The 17,650-nt window shown below is 38.7% G+C and overlaps 2 protein-coding genes across 3 annotated transcripts; one reads left to right on the top strand and one right to left on the bottom strand.

Annotated features, from left to right (window-relative positions):
• The first annotated feature begins 2,879 nt into the window (after positions 1 to 2,879).
• LOC103714718 (rho guanine nucleotide exchange factor 8-like) lies at positions 2,880 to 7,131 on the top strand. 2 transcript variants are annotated; one of them, XM_008802124.3, is made up of 8 exons: positions 2,880 to 3,297; positions 3,395 to 3,684; positions 3,968 to 4,084; positions 4,564 to 4,718; positions 4,884 to 4,958; positions 5,080 to 5,352; positions 6,039 to 6,359; positions 6,465 to 7,131. In XM_008802124.3, the coding sequence occupies exons 2-8, from the start codon at positions 3,429 to 3,431 to the stop codon at positions 6,879 to 6,881; spliced, it is 1,614 nt and encodes a 537-aa protein (XP_008800346.2). In that variant the 5' UTR covers positions 2,880 to 3,297; positions 3,395 to 3,428; the 3' UTR covers positions 6,882 to 7,131. The 2 variants fall into 2 exon arrangements, with proteins under 2 accessions (XP_008800346.2, XP_017700317.2); XM_017844828.3 differs by having other exon boundaries at positions 2,880 to 3,684.
• Positions 7,132 to 8,950: 1,819 nt separating this feature from the next.
• Positions 8,951 to 16,633, bottom strand: LOC103714794 (eukaryotic translation initiation factor 3 subunit L). The gene is made up of 7 exons (XM_008802241.4): positions 15,975 to 16,633; positions 12,873 to 13,204; positions 10,947 to 11,286; positions 10,338 to 10,486; positions 10,023 to 10,116; positions 9,587 to 9,658; positions 8,951 to 9,388 (listed from the first exon to the last, which is right to left on the bottom strand). The coding sequence occupies exons 1-7, from the start codon at positions 16,515 to 16,517 to the stop codon at positions 9,344 to 9,346; spliced, it is 1,575 nt and encodes a 524-aa protein (XP_008800463.1). The 5' UTR covers positions 16,518 to 16,633; the 3' UTR covers positions 8,951 to 9,343.
• Between the last annotated feature and the right edge of the window lie 1,017 nt (positions 16,634 to 17,650).

Raw genomic sequence — 17,650 nt, 5'->3', positions numbered from 1 at the left:
AGGAATGAGTGGCATCTTGCTCCACATTAATGGAAAACCCCATGTTCTTTCTATTTCTTTTTTCAATTTGTTTTGATACCTCTGTAAGAGGCACAACCTGGGGACTCTTTTCTGGCTGCCTCAGGAACATGGACTCGGTTTTTCTTCTCATCTCAGCCAGGGGTAATAAATAGCATCAGATATGTCATCAAATAACTTATAATGATAGAGGTGTGATATAATACAGATGAACAGATGTTTATCTCTGAATAATTGTCATCTCTGAAAAATTTGCTACTGAACAACCATGGAATCTGTTCTTTGCTTGCTCCACTCCAATGCAGTACTAGAATACTAGAATACTCTCCGTGGACAACCAACCAGCCTCACTTCTTTGGACTAAATGGTGAAATTGTACTAGTCAAACTGCTATTTCGACCAGCCTGGGGTCAACTTGTGTTGACTGCCACTTGGAGCATTTGGAAGGAGCTCTTGAAGAAACATTCTGTTTTGAGTTATGCTATGATACTCCTTAAGTACTGGTCCATGCTTCGCAACATAAAGCATAAGAGAAGCTTCAACAGGGCTGGCAAGTTGCTTACTAGCCTTGATCTTTCTACACAGATGTAATATGGGGTTTTCATGTTTGTCTGACCTGGAATTTCTCCAGTATATGCTCCTGCCTGTTTCTTTTGTCTCTCGCCTTCCCCCTCCTCTTCCCTCTCTTCTTTATAGTTGTACATTTTTTAGTTTTCAGTAAATATGCTATCCCTTCTCTTCTATCAAGAAAAAAAGAAACAAAAGAAAAGAGAAGAAAAAGCAGTACTGGAACACAGTATGAATAGCTTAGTTTGAAATTGTGAATAATGTTCAGCTTAGACTAGGCAAAATATGCCATCTCCGGTCGCCTAATGGCACAATGAATGAATCCATCAATTCCTCCTCTATTCTGAGAGCACAGGGGCCATCTCCAAATCCAAGTTTTCCAAAACTGGCAGTCAGCCATAAGTTCCATGGTATCTTAATTTGACATGGATCCAAGTTAAGAAGAAGGATTGATATTATAAGAAAATGTTTCCAATTTGGTCATCAGGTTTTACAGCCAATCAGCCCTCATCTGTTGTGGAAGAGGCTTAAAACCAAGCATGAATGCGGGTGTTTGAAATGGTTATAATGTTAGGTTAATTGGATCAAGCATTATTTACCCCTCAATTGAGCGCTACTTGAAACCTATCGGTAACTTTCCATCAGATTACTCTATATGATGGACCTTGTTGATTAACATAGGGCAAAAAAGGACTCAAAAGTCTTGTTTACCTAACTTTGGACCCATCATATTAAAAGATGTCAGGTTTTTGGAGGAATTCTCTCTAAATTTTTGAGAAAGTTCTCTTTAAATTTCTAAGCCAATTTACAATTGACTTGTTTCTCAATAAATGTGACTAACATGGGAACGTTTGTGATCCTGTTTTAATATATTAGATAAAATGCCAGAACCTTCAATTTTCCTCAAGAATATAAATGGTTTATCTAAACTGAATTGCAGTTCCTAGTTATCAAGTTATAATGGATGAAAGCAAAATGTATATCCACCGAAGCTCTGAGAAATCTGCATCTGTAAGACGTCCCATGTTTGGCCAAGCAGACTTGGAGAACTCTATTTATGTGGATTAGTTTTGGATAGTTTCTTCCTCTAATTTTACTAGTGAAAAAGAGCAACTTTGATAGCATCAGCTGTTCATGAGGAAGGGTTGTGGATTGGTGCATCTCATTGGTTTACTTCAATAGCTAAATCCTGTTCTTACCCATTATATTGATCAATTATCCTCACCAGTTCTTTTTTTTGTGTGTGTAGTAGAGTATCGGATCTGTCTACTCCCAAATGATCTCCAAACTCTTAATGAAAATTTTCATTTACTGAAAATTCTTATGAGCAACGCTTCAGGAGACAGATAAAGGAATGGCGTTGACGCAATAATTTGATACTGCATCTCTGGCAAGTCAAAGGCATAGTGTTTGGAGACACGTTTGTATCCTAAGTCTGCTAAGAAAGACGAGGACTACCCTACCAGAGATCATGAGGTTCAGAAAGAAACCTGGAGTTTGTGCCCGGTTGAGAATTGCAGTCACACTTATTTCTTTTCCTTCTGTCAAACCCTTTCATCAGAGTTGAAGAAATCTTCAACCCACAATTTCTGGGTCAACCGTCACTTCCATGCGAAGAGGTGATACCTTATGCAAGCTTGGCATATTTTGCGGAACTCGTATAGTTTACCATCCTAGAAATAGTTCATAATTCGTTAGTGAAACTTTGATTCTTCTTGCATCAGATAATCTTTTAAGCAAGATGATAATATGATTAGCTCTCACCTAATTATCTAATTCTTTTTTGCTGTTTGAAGAACATGGGAATCCACCACCTTCTCTGTGTCTTTCACATAAACAACTTGGCCAACCACGTAGATCCATCATTTGTCTAAATACCAACATGCAGTGCACCAAAAAGGAAACCAAACCCTATACATACAAGTGGAGTTGGTGCCATGAGAGGTGGCTCTGGTGTCCCACGCTTGGTAACATCCTGCTTCCATGAGTTGGGTTACTATCTCGAGTCTCTTCCTGGGTGTCTCCTACTTGTGATGACCTCACTACATTTCCCGGGCTTTTTGCCATTGTTGCAGCTTTAAACAGAAAACTAACCATCCCCATCCCTTCCCCTCCCTCCAAATAAGCTCGTCCTCTGATCTCCCCTCCTTAAAAAAGAACTCTTTTTTTAACTATATTCTATTCCCTTCCTCAACCTCTCCTCCTCTAAACCCCATCCTCAAGCATGCACCTCACGTTTGAGCTCTTAAAAATAGTAAAGGAAGGGCATTCCTCAACAGAAGAGAAACAGACCTACCCAACTCCCCAAGAACTCCTTAGGCTTTAGGAGGATGGGTTTCCTCTCCCATTTCTTCAACTATCTCCCACTTCAACGTCCTACCTTTACCTTGTCTCCCATCTCCTGCTTCCTTCTCCCATTCCCTTGAAAACTGTCTTCCAGAACAGCAAAGTTGCCAGCTTTCCTTCCTTCTTTTTTCTCCATTTTCTTTCCTTGGCCTTAGAGGAGAGGTGGTCTTCTTCTTCTTCTTCTTAAGCCATCAAGTTTCCACCTTTCCTCTCTTTTCCATCTCCTTGCTTGATTTCATAGGTCTTGAAGCCATCAAGTTCCTGCCTTGCCCATCCTTGCCGTCTCCTAGATTGATTGTATAGCTCTTCAAGCCATAAAGTTCCCTCCTTTCCTTTCCATTCCAATCCCCAGCTTCACTTTGATAGGTGGGTTACCTGTGGTCTCTCCAAATTCCTTTCAACAGGCGATCTCTAAAGTTCTTGGTTCTCCCTCTCAGAGAAATGACCTGTTTCCCTTCCACAGCATCTCGTCCAAAGTCGAGTCGCCGAAACGTCTGATGGTTCGATTCCTCAAGCGCGGACCAAGCCTCGACAAGGGAAGGGAGGAGATGTGCGAGATCTCGGGACGCCAGGCGCAGAGCCTGATTCTGGAGGATACGGGTGGGAACGAGGGGAACAAGATCTTTCGGAGCCACGGAGCAAATATGGGCTGCCCTCCCGACGGACAGCAGATCGGCTGGGCGCTCGACCGGTCGTCGAGCAATGCCCCCAAGTCTCGCCTGGGCAAGGGTGGCCGAGATGGGATGCCTTCAGGTAAAAGCCCTTTGTATCCAAATGGAAAGCTATTATATGATTTCAATGCTAATAGATACAGTAAGTAAATTGAAGGTAATCAAAATTCGAATTAGAATAGATTGAGCCGAGTGGCCTTCGGTCTGTGATCCTGCTGCTGAGGGATCATCTTCTTATCTGGAGATTTTTTCCTCCAAAAAAATTATGCTTAGGTGTAGGTTGGTGTTGGAGAGAGCTCAATAATCTGGTAGAGTAATGATAGCTTGTTTTGATGATAATCTCCAATTTGGTAAATCCGATTCAGAAATGGAGCTAATGAAGGAGAGGTTTGTGAAGCTGCTTCTGGGTGAAGACATGTCAGGTGGTGGAAAAGGAGTTTCATCAGCTCTGGCTCTGTCCAATGCCATCACCAATCTTGCAGGTATTGCTAATTTTTCCTGTCATCAATTCATTCATGATGCATGTATTTGTTTTGGAACACAACACTTAGTCTCTTTATGTCGAACGATGATTATAACCTTAATCAGGGAAAGTGGATACATGAATCGTCCATGATGGATTTGTTATATTAGTAGAAATGCCTTTTATTTTTGAGAGAGAAGATTAAGGTTACAACTGTTGCTTAAAGAAAATAATGCAATCATTAATTGGGCAGCATGTGTTGTTTTGTTCCATTAATCGAAACTGAGGCCTTAGATATCATTTTATAAGAAAAGTGAAGTATTTTTTAATCTGGGTTGGGAGATGACTAATTGTCAAGATCCTTATTTTTGTTAGTGTTAATGGAGTTACATATTGACATAAACATCTTTCACTAGTAGATAACTCACAACTCATCACAAGCACAAATTAAGACAACTTTTAATAGCTTCTTGTTTTTTATCTTTCTGGTTGATGCAGCTTCTGTTTTTGGCGAGCAACGGCGTTTGGAGCCCATGTCTGCTGAAAGGAAAGCAAGGTGGCGTAAAGAAATTGATTGGCTTTTATCTGTCACTGATCATATTGTAGAATTTGTTCCTTCACAACAGACGTCAAAAGATGGATCACACATGGAGGTTATAGACGAACTCTCTCTCTTGTTTTTTTTCCCCTTTTTCTCTATTCCATTCTTAAATGATCTTCACTATACTAATAGACAAAAATTTAAGCAATGTGTATACATATCGGTATGCTTCAAACCTGCATGAATTTGATTGCCATTATTTGCTTTTCTTTTACAGATAATGGTAACTCAGCAACGCAAAGATCTTCTCATGAATGTTCCTGCCTTGCGCAAGCTTGATGCAATGCTCATTGTGAGATAGCCCATCCTTCTTTCTTTTTTGTATAAAAATAATAATAATAATAATGGTAGAAATCTTTATTACTCATGCAGATTTCAATTCTCATTTCATATCCTTTTCCATGGAAATACAGGGCTATCTTGAAAACTTCAAAGACCAGAATGAATTTTGGTATGTATCACGGGATGCTGATGAGTCTGAGAACGGGAATGCAAAGAGGAGGGATGACAAGTGGTGGCTTCCCACTGTCAAAGTTCCCCCAAGTGGGCTCTCTGAGGTCTCCAGAAGATGGCTGCTGTTCCAAAAAGATTCTGTAAACCAAGTTCTCAAGGCAGCTATGGCTATAAATGCTCAGGTTCTTATGGAAATGGAGGTCCCTGAGGTTTATATTGAATCGCTTCCAAAGGTTTGAACTCTTATTTGATTTCTATTGTCCAGCTAATATGTTCTGCAATTCCACATAAACATGAAATTCCTAATGAGAAGCGACCCTAGAATGATATCATTTTCTTCACTCAAGATAAATCAGGTTGCATGGTATAAATGCAGATTCAATTTTCACTGCTTCCATTGTATTAAATAATACAACTAGTATTAAAAACTTTGGGGAAGGAATTTTGACATCTAAAATGACTTCTACAAGAGGAATTTCATTGTTATGCTTCTTCCCTGAGTAATCCTCGTGCCTGTTCTTTTGACTCCGGCTTTTCCAACCGGCATCTAATCATGCATAAATAGTGAAAAGGATTATTCTGCTGTGTCACGTTCAATGATTTGAAATGTTATTTAGGATAGCAAATTATATCTTTCAACATTATGCTTGGTCCAAGATAATTTTTGGTGAAGTTTTAATGTACCAGAGAAGAATCAGTCTGCATGCCAGACATTTAAACATCTGGCTATTAAAAATGTGATATTTTCCCTCTTTAACAATATGCATTCAATTTCTTGAAGAACCTGCTAATGATATAGTATTATCTCATTTTCCTGATCTTCATTACCATGAGAAGAAAAAGAAGCATGCGCACTCTCTAATTCTCTTTTTAACGATGTTTATATCTTAAGTTGGGTTTTTTTTCCTTCTTACGACAGAATGGAAGGTCAAGCCTAGGAGATGCAATCTATAAGAGCATTACTGTTGAAGTGTTTGACCCTGAAGAATTCCTTGCATCAATAGACTTATCGACGGAGCATAAGGTCGTTGACCTTAAAAACCGGATTGAAGCATCCATTGTCATTTGGATGAGGAAGATGCACAATAAGGATGGCAAATCATCTTGGGGTTCAGCTGTTAGCTTAGAGAAGAGGGAGCAGTTTGAAGAGAGAGCAGAGACCATCCTACACCTGATCAAGCAAAGGTTTCCTGGCATTCCTCAATCAGCCCTCGACATAAGCAAAATCCAGTACAACAGAGTAAGAAACAAACTGTCTTTTGCTTCATTATCCTAGAATAACATGTTCTGCCTCAACTACAGAGCAATGTAACAAACTCTGGACCATCTGCTGAATTTTCTGCAGGATGTTGGACAGTCTATTTTGGAAAGCTACTCAAGGGTTCTAGAAAGCTTAGCATTCACAGTGATGTCGCAAATTGAAGATGTCCTATATGCAGACTCTGTTGCTCGAGATCCATCACACATAGACTCGAACAGAAAACACTCGCTGTTGTCTGATTCAGACACTGCAGGAATGGTGAAGAAACTGGACCCAAAAGAAGAGTTGGAGAAGTTGAAGGAAGCGCCCACCTCAATGACACTGTCAGATTTCATGGGTTGGCATTTTGATCCAGATGCAGAAGCAGAAAAGAAGGATTCAGGGAATTTGAGTAACATGGAGAAACTGAAGAAGCCTCCTAACATTGTGGCAAAGAAATTTTCCTATATAGAGAAGCTCGAGAACTTGGGAGGCTTGAGAAGCCCGACAGCTCGCCATTAAGGAGTTCCTAACAGTAGAGGAGATATGAAATTGGACACGCACACACATATACGCACACTCAATCACACACACACACACACACACACACACACAGAGAGAGAGAGAGAGAGAGCTTCGATTTAAATGTAGATAGTACAGAAGCATTAGAGCTTGATAGATTAATTGTTAATAGGAAGATGGGAAAGTGCTAGTTCTGTTTAACATGCTCGTTGCCTCTTTTCTCAACTGCCATAAATACTTTTGTAGCTAATGATCATCTTTTCTTTTCCCTCCTCCTTGTAGCTACTAATCATATTCTAACTTACACCATCCTAAAAGAGATTGTAGATAACTAATTTCTTCGATGCCCATAAAGGCACCACATGGATTGCATGAATCTCTTTTTAGAAAAGAGTAATAAAGGCTTTGAAGGTTCTCTTCTAGCAATTCATGCAAACTATTTATCATATTTCTTCAATAAGTTCAATAGTCATTGATATTGTAGGTTTATAGATAGCTTTTTCGTTTTTCAATCTTTCAGATTGCAGAAAACCTCAAGTCAAGTCATACACAAAACGTGTAATTTATATGCTCAACCATACAAAGTTATGCAGATCTTTTCTGGCACCAATCTTCCTGAGATTTATGGTAGACCATAAACAAGAATTTTGTAGCTGATGATCCTCAGGTGGTAGCTAAATCCTCTTAAAGAAATGGAAGGGTATGATTAACTATCGACAAAATTGCACAAATATTACAAGAATGGTGCATACATGGTAAATAACATTGTTGTGCCTTGCATGTTCATAAAAGGCAAATGTTCTGAGAAAAAATTTGCAAGACAAAAAATTAGTCATGATATAAGACTCCTAATTGTTGCAGTATAATGAAGCTACCGAAGAATGATACCACAATTGATGATCGCAATGAATTACAGGGCCTTGCCCATCATCTTCTCAAAGAAATTTGTACCAAAGATTGTTGCAAATGACTAGGACTTGATAACATGTGTCTCAGCAATCTGAGCTGAACATAGTATTCAATACTCACAGCTATGTCTATGAATCGGTAATCTTAAAATCTGGTTGACATATTGTAATCATAAATAATAAAAACTGTACTTCCTGGTACAATAAAGATGTTTTTTTTATGCCTATCACATACTTCACTAAATGTCGTAACATGTTCTGATGGAAGGTCCAGCGAACAGTATTCTTCCATATATACAAGGCAAAATGACACTGGTCCCTATTTTTTAATGTAAAGCTCGAGCTGTTCCTTCTCTGGCTATGCAACAGCTGCAGCTCAAAACTATCATGAGCCACCATAATGTCATGAAGGGATCATTATTTGGACTTTTCTAAAAAGAAAAACGAATTAAGTCTCATTACAGCATAACAGCCACTAATGGCTATTTTAAGTCTTACAGCATAAATAACAACATTATGTATTTCAATTATCAACTACATTAGTATCTGAGATTTCTTTTTTAAAAAAGTACTAATATGAAACATAATAGTCTACCCTGAAATTAACGGCATGCAAAGTAAGGTTAACTATGGCAATTGTATAATACTAATATATTTGTTATAAGGTACGCTAGTTGCCTTAAACTCAACATAAATCACAAGCAATTAGATAAACCTATCACTGCACATAATTATCACATAAAAAGGTGCACAGCCTGTATTAGATCACCACCTGGTTCAGGTTCTTCATCACAAACAGGAGTTAGATCGTACAGCAGAGGCCTCGTGTTAAATTCCACGTGAGGCGGCGCAAGAAAATTTTTGCACACCCGAATGACATAAATGGTGATTTAAGCCCATAACAGAGCAAACAATCAGTGCAATCTGATACCGTTCAAATTGAAGCTGTTGAAAATAATTTGTTGCCAGTCCAGACATATTTGTGCTCAACCACAGGAACGCAGCAATCATCTTATGCTCAAAAAGGAATTTGTAGAGACCTGAGTGTTTTGCGTCCAGAACCCTACTTACCCACTTCACATCCTAATTGCAAGCCTCATGCCACTGGATTGCAGTGCCTAACTTTGGTATTACAGCAACCAGGAGGTGGTAAGAAAAACATAAGTACAATTCCAATCAGTAACTTTATGAGCCAAAACTGTAAGTCAGGAAACCAAACTGATCATGAGCCACACCCGGCCATACAGGTTCATATCCAGTTGTCTCACTCTAACCAAATGTAGTACATGGAATACCAGAAATAACTAATCTTGGATACATTAATAACAGCAGCAATTCATTTCATAAAAGATTAAAAATCATTAAATGAGTGAACTAAATTACTCAGCCACAAGAAAGCTCAGTAATCATTCGCAGATGTTGCTCTACATCTCAGCAAAATATCTACCCGTTCTTATTGTCAAACAACTCATCTGAAGTTGGCGAGTAAGCCCTTCCAGAGTAGCAAAGAGGAACAAAACAAGGTGGTTACACCACTCTGGGATGGACAGAGACTCAGTCCAGCTTTACTCTGTCCAACTCACTGATCATCTCCTCAAACTGCACATCACCAAAGAGACATACGGAATCAGCATACAGGTGACAGAACCGGGGCAGTTTATGTACTTGATAACAGCTGCTGGTGCTGCTGCAGAGTAAATATCATCGATAGCAGCAGTAGCAGCAGCAGCTGTTGTAGCAGCAGCAAGATGATGCAGCAATAGCAAACAACAGGAAGAGCAGAGATAGACAACCAACCTTTAAGATCTGACGCAGAAAATAATCACCATATCGCTTTGCCGACTTGGATTCAACAACATGAATGATATCCTGCATTGAAAAAAATATATATATTTATGAGAAAGTAATAAACCACCATACCTGATCACAAGGCACTAAGCCTACAAAAGGGTGAGCAGGAACAAGACAGCAAGTATTTTGACATTTGTAACAGAAAATTTTCCTTTCTCAAAAGATAAATTCTGTGTTCCCTACAGTTTGTGGTGGCCTTAATTACCATACCTATCAGCCATCTGATTGTAATCTGGATACTAGCATTAAGAACAAAATACCAGGATATGACAACTGAATTTAATATTTTCCGAGCAGTGACTATTCTTACAATGTAAATGTGTTAGTGCTAGATATCATTAAAAAATAGATTCCAAATTCAAGGAATGTGGACAAAATTTACCTCGTCAATGTAGAAATCAACATCTGCATTTGGGATGATCTTTCCATCAGAATCAACTGCATGCATTTTATGCTTGTATGTCATCAAGATTGTTCTGTCAGCAAGCAATTGTCAGCAAGTGGTTGTGGAATAGTTACAGTTCACATGATAAAAAACTTCCACTGACTAAAAGAATGATCAAATTTGGTCTCCCGAAATCAAAAGTAAATGCACGACCCCCTCTCCCTGATGCACCTTTTACAACATATAATAAAGATATGAATTTTTTTAACAACGATATCAATAACCCAAAAAAAGGTTTGACAAACCACTGACCTCAATGTGGGTTCATCCACTTCCATATAGGTAGCAAGTTTCCCTATTGATATGGTTGAATACAACTTCAAGAAACTGCGTACACCAGCAAGCAACTGCTGTTGCTTCACTTCATAAAGGAACAACTTCAGCTGCAGCCTATAAGCATCCTGCGGAAAGCCAGGGTGCTGATCAGTAACTCTACCAGGCCTTAACAGAGTGCAAGGAATTGCCACTTTGATTAGGAAGTTTATTTGTAAGCAATAACTAGATTACTAGATACATTATCAAACCAAATTACAGTTTAAAGATGCCTAGAACTGCTACCTCTCAAGATACAAGTTGTAATAATGCACTTGTATAGCATTGGACAAGCAGATCTGTTGGAATGGTAGCTTAGTTTTTGAAGTTACTTTTTACCAATTATAACACACCTATCATTCAGTTGCAAACCATATGTGGAGCTCAGACAACTAAATCCAGTAAAATCGAGTATGGCTCAGCACCTCCATGCAACACAAATAATGGTGCAAAGCAAAGTCATGACAATCGAAACAGTATTTATCTAGATTACAAACCAAAAGCAGATTTGGTACAATCAACATAAGATGTAAAGAAGTAAGCAACTACCTGGTTGTAATTTGTAAGTGGCTCCTCTAGAACCGGAGCTGATGGGGTAATGAATTTGGGGCAGGCATATGAGAAAAGCTCATCATAGACAGCATATGCTTCATCATCATATCTCTGCATCTTCAACATCTTCTCACTGTACTTATCCTTCAACTGAGTGCTCACATTCTCCTCAACAAGTTTTGTTTGAGGGCACAAAGACAGGCAGATTGCCAGCAAAGCATACATCTGTTCATTTTTTTTAAGTATTTGATCATATTGTGGAGACTTCTGATGATACTGCTTGTACTTCAGAATGTACAGAAGGATCTTATTGAATTCACGTATTGCCTCAACATACCTTTCCATAAGCAAACAGAAAAACTTAGTGATCAAATGGAAGCAACTTAAAAAAGTAAGGTAACTGCAACAATGAAGAGACCTAAAAGGCTAAGGAAACAATACATGCACATAACCTAGCAACGTTAAAATGAGAGCTTCATGAAAGGTGTAAAATCTTTCCAGTATGTGCTTAAAGAAAAGTAAGAATGATAGAATATAAGATTGACAAGGAATACAAAAATAAAATGCAAGAAACCACAATACGCAAGCTCTGTCAGGTGTTGGCTAAACCAGGGGAAAATGTCGCAAAATTCTGAGACATATCTTGGTAGATTTTGCATGTTACAAAGCCAATTATGCATCTCCAAATCATTTCTATAAAGTTCCCTTTTCTTAGAATACCAACTCAGACTTGTTTTTGCTAAACATGAGGAGTAGCTGTTATCAGTGAGATATCAGGGGATAATATCAGAACAGGAAAACTTCATCATAGTAAGACACTTCCCAAATTCACTAAAATAGGTTAAATTATGCACAGGCTCAGTGCACCAGCAATTGATTTTAACAGAGACTGAGAAGTGTTCTCGCTATCAACAAGTATATATCTCCAATGAAGAATACTAATTCTGCTTTACGGTACACAAAGTATTTCCCAATCCATGACTCAAAAAGTGATGTATGCCCAAACAAATTAATAGCACTATGCAAGCGCTTTAATAAACCAAATAAATTCTTAGAACAAACAAATTCTTTTAAAAAATTAATAAAGGACACAGCATGTTGTGTAACCAATACAGCAGTATTTATCATATTGTCAGAACATCACATTTCTCTATCACTATGGGCTTAGTTAACCTCCTCAAAAGACTGGAGATGGTTCAGGGGATTATAAATCACATACTTATAATGATCTAAATTTAGGAAGTATAAAAAAGCTGACTTGATATCTCTCCATTGCAAGGCTCATCATATCAGTTCAGAAAGAGCCATATCCACCAAACAATACTTCCTCGCTATCTTATATGATCGTTAAACAATTAACATTGGACACCAGTAGTAATACAGTGTGGAGTGGATGCACGATGATTCGCATCTCTAAGAATCCTAGTTCTGCATGGAGCAATTTCTAGAACTCAAATTAGAAATGGCTAATCACAATCTAGACTTTTCAGCTGACAAGCACTTATAATATGTTACCTATTATGATACAATTTCAGAAGCAGGTGTTATCCAGAACAAGGGTCATGCAGAGAGAGAGAGAGAGAGAGAGAGTAAATACAATATACAGTGAACTGAGATTCTATATTACAATATTTTCAGAACTTTGACCATAGAAATGCTCAAAAGAGAGCCAAAAATGAGATAAAGGAAACATGTACAATATTATTAACAATGACATTTCAAAAAGGAAAAAAAAAAAGAAACAACAAAAAGGAAGGTTCAGAACAACAGACAATCTACATTTAAACCTTTTGGGAAGAAAAAAAGGAAAATATGCCTAAATAAAGAACTAGTAAAGAAGGGTTTTCCCTAGTAGCATAGCAGATAAAAAAATAAAAATGATGAAGAATTAGGGGAAAAAAGAAGGCTGAGAAAGCACCTTACCTTCGTAACATCATGTTCGCAAACCCATAGTGATATATAGTAGATATATGGCTTCCAATCACAATGGTGTAAACACCTTGTTGACTAATGTCAATCGGAGCCAAACACTTTAGGCCCGTACGATAATCACCCAAAAGGCAATGAACTCTCAGCAACCCAATCATGCTGTAATAGCCCAACATTTTCAATACATTGCTTCCACCTTCATAGTCATACCCATCTGTAGCAGTAAATTGCTCCAACCCTTCTTTCTCACGTTCCAAAATCTGGTGGATCATGGATTTCTCCACAAGAGCTTGCAAGTAATTGAGAACACCATACACATTCCATGCCTACCAAGATTTAACAAGAACCAGTTGATAAGATGACAGCAAGCATGATATAACTGTATATATGTAAAAGAAAACATGCATCGTACATAATCCATGTCCACAAACAGCCAACAAAAGTCTAATTATTATGTACTGACTTTAGAGGATGTCACTTATTAGTCTTAGACAGATATACAGGGAGATGTACAACAGCTATCATACATGCACACATGCTTCCTAATAGATATCACACATCAAATGTCAGACTACAAATGTTACAAGAAATATCCATGACAGCCAAGTCAATATAGCATAAAAATGTTATCAAACTTAACATTGAATACAAATCTAGATGAAAAAAAGACTAACACTCCAACAGAAACCTTCCTCTTATGCACCCCATGGATGAACCAAACTATCAGTTATGTAAAAGCATTAGTTTGCACCATGATCAAAATTCCAAAAAACATCAAGAAGCATTAACAGATCATGACAAACATCGTGTGAAGACTATCATATTACATTGCATTGACCAATGTGGCATCAAAATCAATAACAAACACTAGAGAGATACGCACCCCCCACAGAACTAAAGTCAGAATGCTAAAGAACTGAAGAACACGAGAGAGAGAGAGAGAGAGAGAGAGAGAGGGAGAGAGAGAGAGAGAGAGAGAGAGAGAGAGAGAGATAACCAGTTGGTAAACAAGCACGCAATTATTGTTCAAACCCTCCCCAGCCCCCACCAAAAAAACCGAACCTAGGAACCATATTTAAAACAATACAAGTAATTCCAGTCCTTCTGTCAGAAACATAGATGAACTCAGCCATATGGTCAATGTGCGAACTTTATAGAGTCAAAATTTCTTCTGAACAGAACATACAAAAGGAAATAACTTTATGATCTGCGTTAGGTTTATGCATTCCAATAAGTTAAATTTCGCCAAAAATCTAATCTAGGACAGCAACCACTCCACCCTCCCCCCCCCCCCACTCTTCTCCTCTCTAATCTAATAGCCTAATCCAATGCTATTTTACACGATTCATCCAGGTTGACCTTTTCTTTTCCATGTCCAATCTAATCTGAATTATGAGACTTCAACGCATGCTCAGAGGTCCTCGTAGTAATAGATTCCTCCTCAGATTCTCCCACAAGAAAGAGAAAGATGCCCATGAGGTGAAGTTCAGTGACAATCTAGGCCCCTCTCGAAGTTGGTTGCTATGAACTACTGTCTCCCCTCTCTCTTTTTTTTTTGACCTTTTTTACCTCCTTGATCCTGCCAACACCTCTCTTTTTTTCTTAAGTGGTGGACCCATACTAATGCACTGACCTCTCAAGATTGCCACCTTAAGAGTGGTGTTCCATTTAATTTAGAAGTTGGTTGGAAAACAAATTAAAAGAAGGGTCCAGTAAAGAACCAAGATCTCGTACCAAAAAAAAAAAAAGAACCAAGACATTAACTGATTTCCACTTTCCATCTATTTTGATGATTAAAATTACTAGAAACATAATTTTAAAAGGATGGCCCCATGCACAAGGCTCCCATCATTGTGGGATTTAGAGAGGGTCAGATGTATACAGCCTTACCCATGCTTACGAAGAGGTTATTTTCACATTTCGAAACCATCCAGTTCACAATGGAGCAACCTTACCATTGTGCTAAAACTCACCCTCAATAAAAACATAATCGTATCCCCACTTCAAACAGAAATTTCAGGAAAACTACTATGTTTACCATCTGCTTGTGCCCACACATTTTCCCTTGTCTCATCTTACTCAATCCTCCTAACTCGCATTAGTATTAGCATATGGTAAGTGATAGCTTTTTTCTCTTTTTTGGAATGATATAAAAGGACCAGAAACATACACAATAAACTAAGTCAAATATCCATCCGAGCAATTCACTACATCTAAATCATCTTCAAGTAACATATGCCATGCAGATTCTGCCAAAACGTGATTTCTCAGTCAGTATGTGAAAGGGGATGTTAGCATAACAACGACTGCATAAACCAGGTCAACTATGCATCTCATCAAATAACACTGAAATCATCTTCAAATATCATACATATAGCAGATTCTGCTGAAAAGTGATTTCTCCATCAATATACGACAGAGGACATGAGCTTAAGAATGACTCCTGGTTTTATTTTACCACCTTTTGGACCTTAATACTCACACCACAACTAGCTCATCTAATGTCTTTTCTCCAAATGTTTCTTCATACTGCCAAAACAATCTTTCTGTGTGCCCTCCTTCCACTATACATAAAGGCTGAATTATATTGTATAATTGAGGTAGTAAAGAAACATGTTATATTCATTATTTTGACTAGATCTTCCAACTGGGAACTTCTCTCATAATTCTTAATCAGTTCTAGAGATCATTGCTACTGATAAAAACTTTGCAACACAAGCCCTAATAGATCTTCCTAGTGTACTTTCATTACACGATATTTATTATGACCTTTTTTTCTTTCTTATACGCACATTGAATTTTGAATCACAAATTACTGAGTTTTCAAATTACACAACAAAAGCAAGAAGTTTTCAACTATTTTCTAATATTCTGTTATACTTACAAATAGAAGGCATGAACATTTAATTCATTCTCAATGCACCTGAATCTACTCCAAAACATCTTGAAAAAACCAATACAAAGTCAAGACTGCACAAACCTATCAAAATCCAATTTTTTCAAAGGGGTAATCTCTCAGACACAAAACCAAAGTTGAATAATAACAATGTTGACACCCTAAACACGGAGAAGATCAAGAATTTTTGCTGCCGGTACCTGATCATATTGCCGCAGCAGCTGCAACTCCTCCTCGGTTTTGTTCTTGAGCTTGGCCCGGTACTGGCAGTAGGACTGGAACTGGTAGACAAACTCGTCCACCATGTCCCAAAGCCACTGGTTGGGGAGCTGCATGTTGACGACGCCGTGGAGCACGACGCCGAAGAGGCTGCAGTAGTTGTCCCAGGACTCGATCCGCTGGCGCCCCGTGGGGGAGAGGCGGGCGTAGACGTGGCGGAACCACATCTCTCGGTATAGGAGGCAGAAGACATGGTCGTTGTCGACGTAGGGGGCCACGGCCTCCACCGATGGCCAGGGGTTCTCGCGGAACATCCGTTCGCTAAGGCGCTGGAAGCTCCCCTCGTACATCTGGTGGATCTCGTACACGTTCTTCTCCCGGATGTGGCGGTAGAGGTGGACCACGAACGTCTTCACCGAGTCCGGCACGAAGTTGGGGTCGTAGGCGACGTCCGAGACCTGGGACGACGGCGGATACGAGCGGTTGTCGTACGACGGTTCGTCGTAGTCGTAGGAGGACGCCATCCTAGCGGATCAATCGCTAGGGCTTTGAGAGACGAAGGAATTAGGGTTTGGGATCTAGGTTCTCGCTCTGCCGGAACGCAGGGGAAGGAGATGAGAGGGGAGGGGGAAAAAGGATTCTAGGGTTTTAAGTGGAGAAAGATTGGGACCGGGAAAGGAGTTACATATAGCGCTTAATCTCCACCGTTTGTTTTGAGGATCTTAAGGTTGATCAAACCATCGACGGTGAACGATTAAGAGCTTAAGAATCACGTGCGATGCACGAGCATAAGTCGACTAACCTTAACGTTCCACGGGGGAGTTTTGTGTAAAAAATGCTTTAACTATGTTTGACTTGATGCCGGTAATTCAATCGCAGATATCCTTTAATACATGACTTGATCATTTTTACGTTTAAACCCCTATACAGTATAAATGTTACAAATAGGTTGCAGAGTTGGAGCCATTAACTCGGCATACAGTTTGCCGATGTTAGTTAGGATCTTCGCACCTAAACCTCTGGCAAAACAATCTCCACACTGTTACTTAATGTTAAGTACTCAAAAGGGTCTTTCACCCAAGTCCTATTTATCTCTCCTTTCTCCAAAAGTCTATTGACGAGTTCATTTTTGGCAAATATATCACTATTTTTTTCTTTTTAGGGGGAAAATATATCACTATTGTTTGTATTCTTGCTCTCTCGAGGAAACATAATCAATATTAGTTAAAAATACATCACTATTGTTTGTATTTATCAAACTATATATGAAAAAAATGACACCATAACTTGCCGTATTTTCCTTTTTTTTTCTTGAAGGAATGCACATGCCTAATTCTTGCCAGTTGATAACAAATCAAAAGACTTATAAATCTAGTGGTGGGCGAGAGGGCGAAAAATTATTGCATTGCCAAAGCCATGTGTAAAGACACATATTTGAGCATGGTCGGTACTTCCTAATTATTTCACAAGCTCTGCAAAATTTCAAACTAATCGATGAAACATCATTTGAGGCAAAAGCATCAAATGAGTATTGGAAGAAACATGTCTTGGTATGTCATGAAAGAACAACAATTTTGAATTTGGCATCTGATGAAATCAAATCCCATCATGGCCTCTTTGGTTGCAAGTACTTGAAGATGGTCATTGTGGAGCTTGC

Source organism: Phoenix dactylifera, chromosome 9, assembly GCF_009389715.1.
Source record: "Phoenix dactylifera cultivar Barhee BC4 chromosome 9, palm_55x_up_171113_PBpolish2nd_filt_p, whole genome shotgun sequence".
In the NCBI taxonomy this organism is placed as follows: domain Eukaryota; kingdom Viridiplantae; phylum Streptophyta; class Magnoliopsida; order Arecales; family Arecaceae; genus Phoenix; species Phoenix dactylifera.
This window is presented reverse-complemented; position numbering and strand designations above follow the sequence as displayed.